The sequence below is a fragment of the Glycine soja genome, chromosome 2 (genome assembly GCF_004193775.1).
Source record: "Glycine soja cultivar W05 chromosome 2, ASM419377v2, whole genome shotgun sequence".
NCBI lineage: Eukaryota > Viridiplantae > Streptophyta > Magnoliopsida > Fabales > Fabaceae > Glycine > Glycine soja.
Window position 1 is genome coordinate 27,583,199 of NC_041003.1, and position 14,742 is coordinate 27,597,940.

The window sequence follows — 14,742 nt, forward strand, 5'->3', positions numbered from 1 at the left end:
GCACAACTAATTATTTGAGGAAATTATTTGTCTTAATGCTATTAACAGGTGTCATTACTAAACCTGAAGAACTTTGGAATCAAACATGGAATTGGTTAGCTAAAGACATTGCATATCATTATAAAAAAACAACTCTGAACACAGGTTAGTTTTTATCAGTTTGTAACTTTGTATGTTGAATAACATCACAGATAGGCATTGTTTAACTATTTTCTTTATCATTTCTTAGAATTAGACATTGATGATGAGCAACTTAAAAATTTAACATTACTGGAAATTGAAAAACTTCTACATCCAAACCAAAAATCACTCAAAGACTATCCTACAATGCCATATCCTGAGGGTGCAAATCCTGCTTGGTGTCTAGAGAATAGCTTGATATTATCTGAACTTAATTACAACAATGATGAGGCTAGATCATAATTCAAAAATATTTTTTCATCTATGACAGGTAATCTACCAATTCATATATTATAAATTGCATTTAACAAAGTTAAATTCCATCTGTATCTTCTAATTTTGCATCTACTTATTCTTCATTTCTATCAAATCTCAACTTATTTTTTATTCTAGATGAACAAAAAAAAATTTATCACAAAATTATGCAAGCTGTCAACAACAATGAAGGTGGCATGTTTTTCCTATATGGATACAGAGGTATAGGAAAAACATGCATATGGAGAACATTAGCAAGTTCACTGAGGGCAAAAAATCAAATTGTAATTATGGTTACTTCTAGCGGCATAGCTTCTCTGTTATTGCCAGGAGGCAGGACTGCCCATTCCAAATTTAAGATACCTGTGTCAATTTTCGAAGACTCAACATGCAACATACTTCAAGGAAGTCAGCTAGCAATATTGTTAAATCAGACAAATCTGATAATTTGGGATGAAGCACCCATGGCTCACAAATTTTGCTTTCAAGCACTTGATCAAAGTTTAACAGACATTATTAAAGAAAAAAAAATCCGAATCAAATTTTTGGAGGCAAAGTTATTGTACTTGGTGGAGATTTTCGACAAATTCTACCAGTCATTCCAAGAGGAAGTCGTTCAGACATTATAAATGCAACAATCAATTCATCATATCTCTGGCCTTCCTGTGAAGTCTTAACACTCACCAAAAACATGCGTTTACAAGGCAATGCCCAATCAATTGATGATCAATAAACTACTAAATTTGCAAAGTGGATTCTAGATATTGGAGATGAAGTTATTGGGAATCAAAATGATGGATATGCTACGGTTGAAATTCCTGAGTACCTACTGATTACTTTATATAGTCAAATCAACATTCCCAGATTTATATCAACACCACAGTAATCCTGAATTCTTCAAATGAAGAGCAATATTAGCTTCCACCAATGAAACAGTTGAAAAGGTGAATGATTATATACTTTCATTGATTCCAGGTATTAATGCATATCTAAAACTTACAAAAACTAACATCTATTCAATATTTGTCCTCTATTTAACTTTGCATGCTAACTGAAATAAATATAATAGGTGAACAGATGGAATACTTAAGCTATGATTATATAGAGAAATCAAAAACCATTGACAGTTGGCATTTCCAATCAATTACCATTGAATTTCTCAATTCACTAAACACATATGGTCTGCTAAATCATTGTATCAAGCTAAAAATCGGTAGTCCTATAATGTTGCTAAGAAACTTAGACCAAACGCAAGGTCTGTGTAATGGTACTAGATTAGTAGTTACAAGACTAGCCAAACATGTAATTGCAGCTTAAATCATTTCTGGCAAAAATCTTGGCCATAATGTTTACATCCCAAGAATGTCAATGTCACTTTCACAATCACCATGGCCTTTTAAACTTTTAAGAAGACAATTTCCAATCATGCTATCTTATGCAATGACAATTAACAAGTCTCAGGGCCAATCACTTTCTATGGTTGGACTTTATTTGCCAAAACCAGTCTTTAGCCATGGACAATTATAAGTTGCATTATTAAGGGTCAATTCAAGGCAAGGATTAAAAGTTCTTATTCATGATAAAGACCAAAAAAATATGACTTCTACTACCAATGTAGTTTTCAAAAATCTTACAAGGTGATTCTAAATTTTGAAACAACAAATTGTACTATTTATTGGCAACAATTCTTAACTGTTATCTTACTCATATACATTCTAACATACAACCAAAGATGACATCATATATCACAATCTTAAATTTTACATTGTCAGGTATGTAATCTTAGTTACTACATTAATATCTTCCATTTATAATTTCATTTACTTAACGTTATTTTATTAACTCGTTTAGAAAGACATCCATAACCTCTGAATATTTAGCACTTTATCACAGCTTAGCATAGCACTATCACAGCTTTAAAAATGTCTTTTACTTAATTAAACAATGATGCTCATATTCAATTGCTTTATTTTATAGCCAAATCATACAATGACTGCCTTTCATCCACAAATAACAGCTACTACAAGTGAACTACAATCAAATGACTTCAATATATTTGAGCCCAAATTCTTGCTTTGACATTTACCTGTAAAAATTCTGTTTATTTTTCTCCGAAACATAGAAATTTAAACAATTGAAGTTCAATAATAAAGTATCTAGCATTCCACTGAGCTTAAAATTTCTTTTTGTTTCATATGCTACTCCTTATATGATAATTATTCTTTAAAGAATATTTATCAAATTTTCCTTGCACTTTTGTGCGACTATGAAAAAAATTCACTTATGCCAATCGTGCAAATATATCATATCATGCTGCATATACTCCATTGGTTGAAAACAACATCATTCTTATTTTACAAAAAAAACTTCATTAAAAAAATTCAGTTATGCAACATGACATAGTTATTTTTAAAAAATTGTTATATATATGCTTCAAACATCATATGATTAAAAAATACCATATCATACCCCTTCTGCAATACATTAAAAACCAAATCCTAACAAGGAATTCTAGAAATTGCGCCAATCCTCATATCCAGGCCGAAAATAAATCTAGACAGTTAATGCCCCACAATATCAACGGTCTTAACCTTTTACTTTCAACAAAAACTCTTCAGTTACTTGGCACTTGTTCAATTCACAATTATTCACTTCACACCTCTTGACAACCGTGCTCAATTTAAAAGCAATGATCAAATCAACCGTCAGTTATGACATTGGAAACATGCATATATTAAATATTACACTCTAGAAAACGCTATAACCTACCTTCTCCTACAAATCCTATTTCACTTTTCTATCCAGACTCCAGTTTCACGCCATCCACAAAATGAACAGCACATCTTCAACAACATCAAGTGAAGTAAGTCATTCCTACTCTCCTCTTCACGCCAGACAATTTTTTCCTCTTTTTCTTCAAGATCTACACTTAATCTATTAAAACCACGATATCTCTCTCATTGCAGATGAAAAATCCCATGATCGGACCGTCATTGATCATCCAATTTATTCCTGCCTTCAACAACGACAAAGTCATCTTTTTTTCCAATTCTTTCATTAGTATTATCGTTGCATATACATGCATTTATATTTCTCACTTTTTTTTTAAGAATACCATACAACTTCTAGCGTTCTACCATACACAATGTGCACCACAGTATATGGAGTTTGTTCATCTGAGATATAATGGAGCCATCTACGAAATACGGGTCAGACGACACAAAGAAAAAGTCTATTTGGCAGATGGACTCGAAAACTTCAGGAAAGATTTGAAAATTTATGAGTCAACCACCATAAACTTTTTTGCCTGTGACCATCACTACGTATTTGACATACATTTCATACCACCACTGGAGCGACAAAATTGTGGCAGTCAGAGGCATTCATCCAGAAAGCATATATAGACTATTCGACTTACTTAGGAAATGTTGGATGCTCCTGAACCCCTGGTAAATTGACTTTCATACATTAATTTCTTTAAACATATTTTTAGCAGTTTAACAATTTTACTTTTTTCTATTTACAGAAACTCCTGCGTTGTACAGAAGTTCCTCTTAAAGCTTGCGGTCATCACATGACAGTCTTAAGGCGATCTGGCCCTCCATTGCAATGGAAAGTTGAAACCCTGAATCCTGCTATTGGTGGAAAAGGCGTTGTTCAACCATGGTACGATTTTCTTGAAGAAATGGACTTTGATGATGGAGATGAAATCTCTATTTACTATAGATATTATGAAAAAATTTGGGATATTATAATTAAAAGGCAAGAGAATTGGGAGGATAGTGACAACAACTAGACTGGCTTTCGTAGTCTGAAATTTGGGAAAAAAAATCTTGCTCATGTAGTTTCAACAAACTCTGTTAATGTTTACTAAGTGTATTTTCCTGTTAACAAACATTGTTGTTCATCCATGTTTCTTAAATCCATTTTGCCGTTAATCAACTTTGTTATTTTGGTGTCCATTAACATTTACAAAATGCTTACCAAACAACTCGTGCATGTGTACGGGTTACAGACTAGTTATTAATATAGGAGGTATATTTTGGACTTTTTGATAATAAAATATATATAAATAATAAATAATATTATAGTTTAATTTTTTTTCTTATTATCGATTAATTTGTTTAAAGCTAATGTATTTATCTAAATTACTTTTGTTTAAAAACACAATTTTCTATTTATTTCGAGAAGTAAATTTTATCTTCTTATAAAAAATATTTTTATCTTAAAAAATAAAATAAAAACACGGATAATATATGTTACCAAAATTTTAATATAAAAAATATTGTTGTACAAAAAGAATCCTATATTAATATAGGATGTACATTTTAGACTTTTAGACTTTTCGACAGTAAAATGTATATAAATAATAAATAATATTATAGTTTAATTGTTTTTTTCTTCTTATTATCGATCAATTTGTTTAAATTTAATATATTTATCTGAATTACTTCGGTTTAAAAACTCAATTTGCTATTTATTTTAAGAAGTAAATTTTATCTTCTTATAAAGTGTTTTTTTGATAAAAAAAACAAAAATAAAAAATCTGATAATATATGTTACCATAATTTTAATATAAAAAAATATTACTCCGGCTACTCTAAAGATATTAACTGAATGATTTTCAATAAAATATTATGATGCACTTAATTTTAATATTTTATCATTCAACATGTATGCTTTTTTTTTTTTTAAATATTACAATCTATTTATTAATAAGGAAAAAATGATTTGAACGTGAATGATTTGAACGAGATATGTGTCACATCATCATATAATAATTTTCCTTTTTTTTTTGCAACTTCTTTGTAACGCAACCAAAGAGGGCATAAATTTAATTTTGCTGGACTATTTCTTTATATAATATCAACTTGTCAAAAATACAGGATGTCCATTTTAAACTTTTATACATACTTTATTAGCCAAAATCAATCCAAATAGGACACTTTGTTGTGGCCGTCATATTTGTACAAATATTCATTTTATTAATGATTATTTTTTATTATTGATTAATTATCTTTTGTAGATTTTTTTAATTATATTTTTTTCATATACAAAATTTAAATTTAAAAACTTATTTAAAAAGATCGAGTTACATTCCATAAATTATAGATACCTTAACAACAACATAATTTGTATTTAAATAAATTTTACATGAATTTTAGTTATAAAAAAAATACTTGATATAGATCATGGTACTGTCTTCTTTCCTCCCTTTTTCTCTACATGACCCAACCCATCCGCCCCTCCTCGTTTGTGACTTACCGACACTCTTCTTCGCATTCTCTTCCCTCACTCACTCACTCTTTAGACTATTTTGCCCCCAAAAGTGGACATGTGTAAATTTTTTAACTAGTCCAATTTTGTAAAATCACCAACCTACTCTTTTATATCTATCTATATAGATAAAGATTCTTTGGAAGGGTATATTATTGATGTTCATAAAGATGTTTTTTGTTTTCCTTTCAAAAAAGAAATGCTTTTTGTTTTTCTTCTATTTCTCAGTATAAGTGAACTCCTTCAAAAAAAGCATTAATTAGTCTGCTATTTTATTAAAAATACCTCAAGATGTTTAATTTTGTTTAGTAAAACATGATTAGATTGACACGAGTAATGAGGTTTATCATGTAAATTAAGTGGGACGATATTTAATCATGCAAGTTCTATCCTAACTAGGCGATTTAGTACATGTTTGATTTGCAGTTAGAAATATGACATGCATTTGAATGCAATTTTAATGAATAAAAACAAAAGCAAGATTTCTGATAAGTTGACAAAATTACTTTTGCCTGAAAACTACTTTTACAACACAAATCCAAACATAATACTCTTAACAATTCTTAATTATTAGGTGCATGTACTCAATTCATAGTCGTAGATGAGCTTCGTGATTATGGTGTGTCTCCCTCTCATGTCAAAAAGTGACATGCTAAGAATGTCCTTTGGTGCGAGCAAATATTCACTCTCCCACAGATGCATCCCATTACCACGCACCTCCAACTACGTGCCACTGCCACATATTTTGAATTTCTAAGGAGGTGTTTGGTTTGATTGTTTTTTGTTTTCATTTTCACTGGAAATAGAAAATGGTGATGAAAATGTGTTTGGTTGGATTTCTGTTTTCATTTTCAGTGAAAATATTTTTCCAAACGAACCAAAAATGGGAAACAATAAAATCTCATTTTCAGTTGAAACCAGAAACCCCATTTTGGGTAAAATGAAAACGCGGTGGCAAGAAATGTAATTTTAAGCAAATCTAAAAATATATTTCCTTTTGAAAACACATTTTCAGTGTTTTTATTTCTTGAGAGCAGAAAACAAGAAGTTAAACCAAATATGTTTTCAGAATTCTAATCTTTAAAAAATGAAAACAGTTTTCAAAAAATAAAAACAGAAAATAAAAATGCAAACCAAGCACACTCTAATATTCTCCAAATTGATCATTTCTTTAACATACTAAAAGAAATAAATTGATATTCACACAAATTAATGTTAAACTTTTGTTTATTTTTCTTATAAAAATTATATGACTTTCTAAATTTAAAATAAAACAATAATTGTTTTTCTCTTCATTTTCCTCAAACTGATCAACATTGTTAGTTTTAGGGTGATGTCATTTTGATATAATAATTAATATGTTTACATATATAAATTTTTATGAAACCTATGACTTTTATTTAAAATTCATCTATGTAAATAAATTAATTATTAGATCAAAATTAATTGTCACAAAATTTATTATCTAAATTTACATGTGCATTAAAAATTTTAATATTACATGTAGCGACATTAATTACTTTATAATATAATTGGCCTATTAATTCTTTTGGTAAAAACATCATGTAAAAATGATTAATATTTAAGCAGTTTTTCAAGTGGAACGCAAAACATTAGTTGTTTTTTTTTCCTTCAAGGAGGGGAAAAAAATTACACTTTATGCTCTAAAATACATCTAATTGGAAAGAGATGAATGTGTACCAGACCTCTAATGATAATCAAAGATGCTGCAGCATGAGAGCATAGGAAGCGATGTTCACAGTTCACTTTAATGGAAATTTCATTATATCACAAACACATGTCTGACAAGTAATTTTACGTACACGAGCAAGACAATACGTTATATTTTTTAATTTGTTGTTTCTGAAAAGCAAGGCAAAATGGTTGCTCGTTGCCGCAATGTGATGCTTTCTAGGGAACATCTTAGATTAAAATAATCTGCAGAAACCTTAGTGTTTAACTGAAAATCATATCTAAATATCTACCCGTTAATAAATTGAGAGAAGAAAGGGAACAAAAATCAATGAAACGAGGATATTTTTGAAAAAAAAAAGCCACAATTTCTCATTTTGGAGCATAAGCATATAAGAATATATAAAGTAATGGTTACATTCTCAAAATTTCGTTATAACCTAACACTATACCAACGTTACAACATTGTCCTAACCTCTGCGCCCATGACAAATCATGTGTCAAACCAAAAAATTACAGCCCAAATGCAATAAACGGGCAAAAGACAATACAAAGACCTATATTTCATCTCAAAGGTTTTCTCGTGCTCATTTGATGCATTCACAACTCACCCTATGCTGCACAAAGCACATTAGCACTTAGCAGCACACTATTAGGTAGTGTTAGAACCACTCCATTTACAGAGGCAACCAAGATCAAATACTGTCTCCAGGTGATTTGGGAAAACATGTACTGTTTAGTTGTCATGCCTTATCTAACACAAAGCTTGGTCTTAAGATATCCAGCTTAGACTCCAGAGTGGCTGCAAGTTGAAGAATTCAAAACTAAAGCAGTGGTGAATTTATATCAAGCCCTAGTACTCTCGACATATTCCATTGCTTTCCTCTTCACAGATTCAATCCGTTCTTCATCACCTTGGGACTTCTCATAATAAAGATACTTTTTGAATAAGAACTGTCAATCAAGACAACAAAATCCTAAGTCAGTCTGACTGGAAAAATACAAAACAATGTCAGTAAAATTGGTAATATAGATATGCCCAAACCTTCATCTTTTTCGGTGGGAGGCTCAGACTAACAGCCCTTTCAAACAGTGCACGAATTATATCTTTGTCTTTATGTTGAATTTCCTGTAAAGTACACGAGAGAATGTTACGTTCAAAATAATATACAAACGCAAAGAAAATGAGATGGAGAAGGATATACTTGATCAAGATAAACACTCCATAAGTCTGTTCTCTTTGGGTACTCCCGTAGGATTTTTTCAAACATGGATCGCCCTCGATCTAGAACCCCAACTTTGAATTCAAGAATAGCTGTCTGAGAGAAAAATTTAATATGCTTGTGTTTGGGAAGGCTTAACGAAGCTCGATCAATGACAGGTTGGATTCCATCCTGGTTTTGCTTCAAAAGACTTTGTATACGCCTCAACCAAACCTACAATCCAGTGCAAAATAAGTTTCACATGCATTTTTTATCAACATCAAAAGAGTAGTATTTATACTTAAAAAGTTCACAATACTTTGCATGAATGCTTGAACTTCTTTGTCATTTTATTGAGAAGTTCATCGGCTAAATTATGCTGTTCAGTCCTCTCATACATTCCCAAGAGTGCTAGGTAGACCTTTTTGGGATCATTGTACTGTAGAGCTCTTTGGAATACTTTCATAACAGCCTCCTACACAAAAACACCGATTAAGGATACTCCACACAACAGTATTAGTGAACAAGCAAAAACTGAAATTGCTCTTGCTCTCCCACAAACACTCTTACCTCTCTAGGGTTTCCATACTTATTTTCCAAATTAAAGTAGGCCTTCCAGATGTTAAGCTTCTCATTCTCTTCTCGGATATTTATTGTCCTCAAAGCCCTTCAAAATTACGGATTCATGAGTAGAAAAATGTCAAGTCAGATGACTATGGTAATATGACATTCACATGGATGTATTGAAATACAATGTAACAAGTAGACATGGGTACACTGTTTGTTGCAAACAGAAACTTGAAATACACAATCAAGGGAACCAACAAACAAATGAATAATGATTTCTCTCCACTTTTGTCACCATAAAGATACTAGTAGTACGCAAGCAATTGTTCGGCTCAAGTCACTCTACTTTAATATTTTATTAACAATGACCATACATGGAAGACATCATTTAACAAAGAACATATTAAAAGTTTTTATTCAAGTGCTGAATCTTTATACTTCAAAAAGTACATAACATTGATTCAAGTTACTTTTGTCTTCTGTAACAAATCTATGAAGGAGGCCTTTCAAGTAATTGTTGAAACAATGTCATTTGTAGGATGTACCATCAAATCGTTTAGATAGCTGCTTTGGCTAAATCATAGGTTGTACAAATAATAAGGCCTGTTTGGTTTGAAATTTGTCTCATGTTTTTGTTTCTTAAAACCAGAACAACAGATAACTCTTTGTTCCTATTATGGACCTGGCTGAGGGGGTGGGAAAGGAACTTCCAGATTCCTTATTATTGTTGGTCTTCAAACATGTCTACAGCTTTTAGTTAAAGCTTCTGTTAGTAGGGTTTTCAATTGTGTAGGGTGTTATATCTCCTGATCTTTCAGGATCCTCTTTTGTAATATGTAGTACCTCTGGTACTTTTATTCTATAATATAAATTATCTTTGCCTTCCAAAAAAAAAAGAACATAAAGTGAAGACAATGTTGTACTTTAGTAATTATTAGTACAAGATTACTTGTTTATATGCACATACTCTTTCTCCGATAGATGAAGGTTTAATGTTTAATAGCCCAATAACTGACCCAAAATAAACAAATAGAAAACTTTTTTGCCCAAGATTTTCCTTAGAATAGGATTATGTTTATGGCTCCTCAAAAAAAGCTTAGGATTATACAAATTCAAATCAATATTAACAAAGTCAAGTTTGAATTTCATAATGATTTTAAAATCCACACACAAAATCATAGTTGTTTAGATGTACCTTTCGGCAATTGAGCGGGCTTTCTCAACATCAACCATAGAAACCATGAAATCCATATATTTTATCCAGGTGAAACTGCTATTAGGAGAGCTTCTAATCAGCTTTTCAAACTCATCAGCAGTTCTAGGGACATCATCCTCCAGTAATCTTTCCTCAGCAGCCCTTATTTGCTTCTCCCTGTACAGTATACTTGTCACATTAGAAATTAAAAAGCAAAAGAGAAAAAAATGATAGAGGCAGCATTTTATAAAAAGCAAATCCCAAATAACTGTAAGCCTTATATTAACCTCTCCTCCTTTGCTTTCTTCTTTTCACGTCTCTTATGTTTTTCATTTACAATGTCTTCTTCATTTGCATGTTCTTCACTTTGACTGTTAGTGTTATTTACATCAAATTGATCAAAGTCATCAAGGGGAACATCAAGTGGTGGAATGTCTGCCCTTTGTTGTACTTGTGAAAGAATTGGGAATTGATTAATTTCATCCTCAACATCTATATTTGAGGTTCCAAGCAAACTACTATTCATAGAAGTTATAGACTTCATTCCATCTGTGATAGGTTCATCTGATTCTTCCTCAGATGGTATTTGAAGCATGGTTTCATCCCTCATATATGAATTCTTCATTCCCAAAGAAATTCTGTGTCTTTCTTCATCCACCTGATGAAATATGTTACAGAAATGCCAGTAATTAGTAATTTAGTACTTCAATACACAAGGATCAAGCAAGAAGGCCTATCTGACGTAGGACAATAAAGAATTCAAGATAAGGATGTATCACAAATGTGAGTTAGTTCAAAACAATTCAATGATAATTAAGATGGAATTAGAGTCTGAATAAGTTAGCATAGCATTTAGAAGTGTTCTGGAAGGGTTTTAGTTATCCGTCAACTATGGTTACAGATATTCAAGCAACTTGTACACAAATCCATTGGATTCCATTTTTTTCCTTGCGGATTTTAGGTTGTCTGCTAGAATATACCCTTATTATCAAACAACCTTCTGAATCATAATTATAAATATATTTATCTGCTGGAGATAAAATCAATATACTACAGAAACATCAACAGGTCTCATGCAAAGCACTTCCAATTATACAATATATACACTTGAGATTGAAGGACAGAATTAAAACTTTGTATTTCTCATTGATTAATTCTGTACAAAGAGTGTATGAATATATAGATATACAGGATAGGCTAGAAAAAAAAAGGAAAGGATCAAAATCTAATTGAAATCTAGAGATATGATCCTATGAGATACTAATTACAAAAAATATCAAAAGTTCCGTATTTTCCTAGAAACAGGTTATTGGAGATATAAATCATATCATACCTCAACAAATACAAATAGTCACAGTTAATAGCTAGAAGTTGCAATCAAATAGTCACAGTTAATAGCTAGAAGTTGCAATGTGAATTAAAACCAATAGGCATATAATTCCTGGTAAAAACATAGAAACCAGTAAAATATCCAAAGCTTTTGTATTTGAATTACCTTTAATATTCTTGCATTTACTCTCTCTCCAGCTCTATAGTTTGCTTCAATGTTCTCAATACGGTTATCAGAAATTTCTGATACATGGCATAACCCAACCTAGGTAATTAAAGGACCATAATCAAGTGAGCTCACAGAACTGAGTTGACCACGGTTACTTAAGAGACTGGTTTATGAAAATAATAATTTTACATAAATATGATCTCAACCAAGAATACATTTTGTGGATAAAGCTGTAAGCATTTGAGGCATCCATGTTAAGAAATGGATAAAACCATGAAAATCAAAATAATATTATACAATGCATAAACTTATAAAAAAGCTAAAAGCATGAAAGAAATATAAGCTTTCACATTTTGTTTATCATAATACTTTTTATTACAAATACATGGACGAGAAATGGCTGCCAAGGTTGTAGGAATACCATGTTTGTGTTGTCAATTGCAATGAATAAACCAAATGACTCAACCCGCTTAATCCGGCCAGATATAACATCTCCAACGTGAAATTTACTTAAATCAATAATCTCAGATTTGGGTATATTGGGATCCGTTGACGTCTTCAGTGTAACTTCAACACGATTTGAGAGAGGCTCCACAGATATAACCCTGTTATTTGCTGTCTTAGTACATTTCTTCAAGTATCTATCTCATGTCAAGAAGTAAACAGAAACAATAGGTTGATTACTTACCTGCCAATGACAAGTTTTCCAATAGGAAATTCTTTCTCAAGTTCTTGAACATATTGTTCGGAAAGATTGGACAGAAGAATTTTGGCATCAATCTTTCGTGACAGCATAATGAAGCAACCTTTTGGTGTGACATTCTTAATATAACCCTAGCCAAAAGAAGACAAATAAATCCAAAAGATAAAAAATACAATATTTAGAGATATATAATACAGAAAATCCAAAAACGATATGCCACCAACCAATCCATGCTTAGCTCAGCGATAAATTACCAGCGCAGAAAATCATCAAGGACCAAAACAACAGGTAAAACAATATTGCACACGTGCACTTCATATCTCGTGGCAGGGTTGTTATAGCCAGTTGGAAAATGAACTGAATAAATATTTTAAAAAAGAAAAATAATATTTGGTTTTCTTATGGAGCTTGACAAGTACCTCTGAGTAACTGTATCTTGTAAACAATTCACGCAAAGTATTTAGGTTCTTGAAAAAGTTGAATCTACAATTTATTTTATCATGGCATGTAAGTGTATGAGTAAATAACTTCAGTTAGCTTGATAAGGATAGTTAGTTGATGGTAGAGATTTCTATTACAACTGAATCTCAACAGTATAAATACTGCTCTTGTAAGAGATTACAGTGGCTTTTGTAATATTTTCTCAATGCAATATACAAATCTCTTTTCTCTTCTCTATACTTTCTACATGGTATCTAGAGTTCTCTGACCCATTTTCATGGCTTCCGCAAATACCGATGCAACTCCAGTTAACACTGGTGACACTCGTGAGATTCCGACTCCGGCGAACGACACTGGTGCGATTCCAACTTCAGCAAACAACTTCAGTGCGACTCCGACGAACAACTTCAGTGTGACTCCACTCAACATTGTTCCGATGAATCAAGATATTTCCTCTTCATCGTTCCCTACAACAATTTTTTTGCATCAAATCACATAAAAGTTAAATGATAAGAACTTCTTGCTGTTGCGACAGCAAATCGAGCCTTCGATCACTATGCTTGGACTCAATCGCTTCATTGCGAATCCTCAAATCCCTCTGCAATATGTCTCTGATGAAGATTGCGACCTTGATCACATTAATCCTTTCTTCTCAATGTGGCAGAAACAAGATGAGTTTCTTGTGGCAGAAACAACATCAGTTTCTCCTTGTTTGGCTTTAGTCAACACTCTCGAGCTCAATGCTTGAATTCTTGGATCGACACACTTGTATCAAGTGTGGGACAAGATCCATGCGTATTTTCATCGCTAGACCGCACAAAGGCACAACAACTCCAAACCAAAACTCTGTCAGACAACACTTGACAATTGTCCAGTTTCTGATTTTCTCTCTCATATCAAAAGCTTATTGATGTGCTTGCTTCAGTTGGTGATGCTGCTACCTATCGTGAACACATGGATGCGATTCTTGAAGGTCTACCTAGGGATTTTGACTCAAAGATTGCTCTAATTGAGAGTCGTCTACCACACATCACCATTGAAGAAGCTGAAGGTTACATTCTTACGCAAGAACTATGAATTCGAAAAATACACTACACTCGAATCTTTGAGTAATTCCTTCACACCAACAGTGAATCTTACTCAAATGAGTTCTTCGCATTCCACTGAGAATGATAACTCAAATTCGTACTTTGACACCAATACAATGTATACCAATCAGTATTCCTCTGATTCTGGAGGTTCTGGTGGCCATAATGGCCGTGGCGGAGGAGGTTTCAACTGCAGTGGTGATCATGGTGGTCGTAACTCAGTATAATGTCAAGTTCGTTTCAAGTACAACCACACAGCTTGCTACAATAGGTTCAATCCTCAGTATCAGGCTTCAAATGCTGGAAACAGTGGAAATTATGGGAACAGCAACAATGGCAATTATGGGAACAACAACAATTGTACTAACTGGTCTCAAAATCAGAATCATAATCAAAATTGGGGTCAGAATCAGAATCAAAACAACAACTGGAACAATTCTTCTTCCAATTGGAGTTCACAACAAAGTCAGAATCAGAATTACAACTCTCAGAACTCTAACTCTAGGCCTCCACAAGCTACTATGGTGGCAAATTCTGACTCCAATACTTCATCCTCTTGGTTTCCAGATTCTGGAGCATCCTTCCATGTGACAAATAACTCGTGGAATATCCGGCAAACTTCCCCTTTTGAGGGTCCAGATCAG

At 32.2% G+C, this 14,742-nt stretch overlaps 1 protein-coding gene across 2 annotated transcripts in view; it reads right to left on the reverse strand.

Annotated features, from left to right (window-relative positions):
• Positions 1-7,749: 7,749 nt before the first annotated feature.
• LOC114391804 (rRNA biogenesis protein RRP5-like) overlaps positions 7,750-14,742 on the reverse strand; it is a 40,502-nt gene continuing 33,509 nt past the window's right edge. For both annotated transcript variants that reach the window (XM_028352789.1, XM_028352783.1), the window contains exons 31-40: positions 12,555-12,700; positions 12,288-12,471; positions 11,864-11,962; positions 10,656-11,026; positions 10,369-10,545; positions 9,177-9,273; positions 8,926-9,081; positions 8,610-8,840; positions 8,450-8,533; positions 7,750-8,358 (exon numbers count right to left, since the gene is read on the reverse strand). In XM_028352789.1, coding sequence (XP_028208590.1) covers positions 8,251-8,358; positions 8,450-8,533; positions 8,610-8,840; positions 8,926-9,081; positions 9,177-9,273; positions 10,369-10,545; positions 10,656-11,026; positions 11,864-11,962; positions 12,288-12,471; positions 12,555-12,700 — 1,653 coding nt within the window. In that variant the 3' untranslated portion in view covers positions 7,750-8,250. The remainder of the gene's footprint in view (positions 8,359-8,449; positions 8,534-8,609; positions 8,841-8,925; positions 9,082-9,176; positions 9,274-10,368; positions 10,546-10,655; positions 11,027-11,863; positions 11,963-12,287; positions 12,472-12,554; positions 12,701-14,742) is intronic.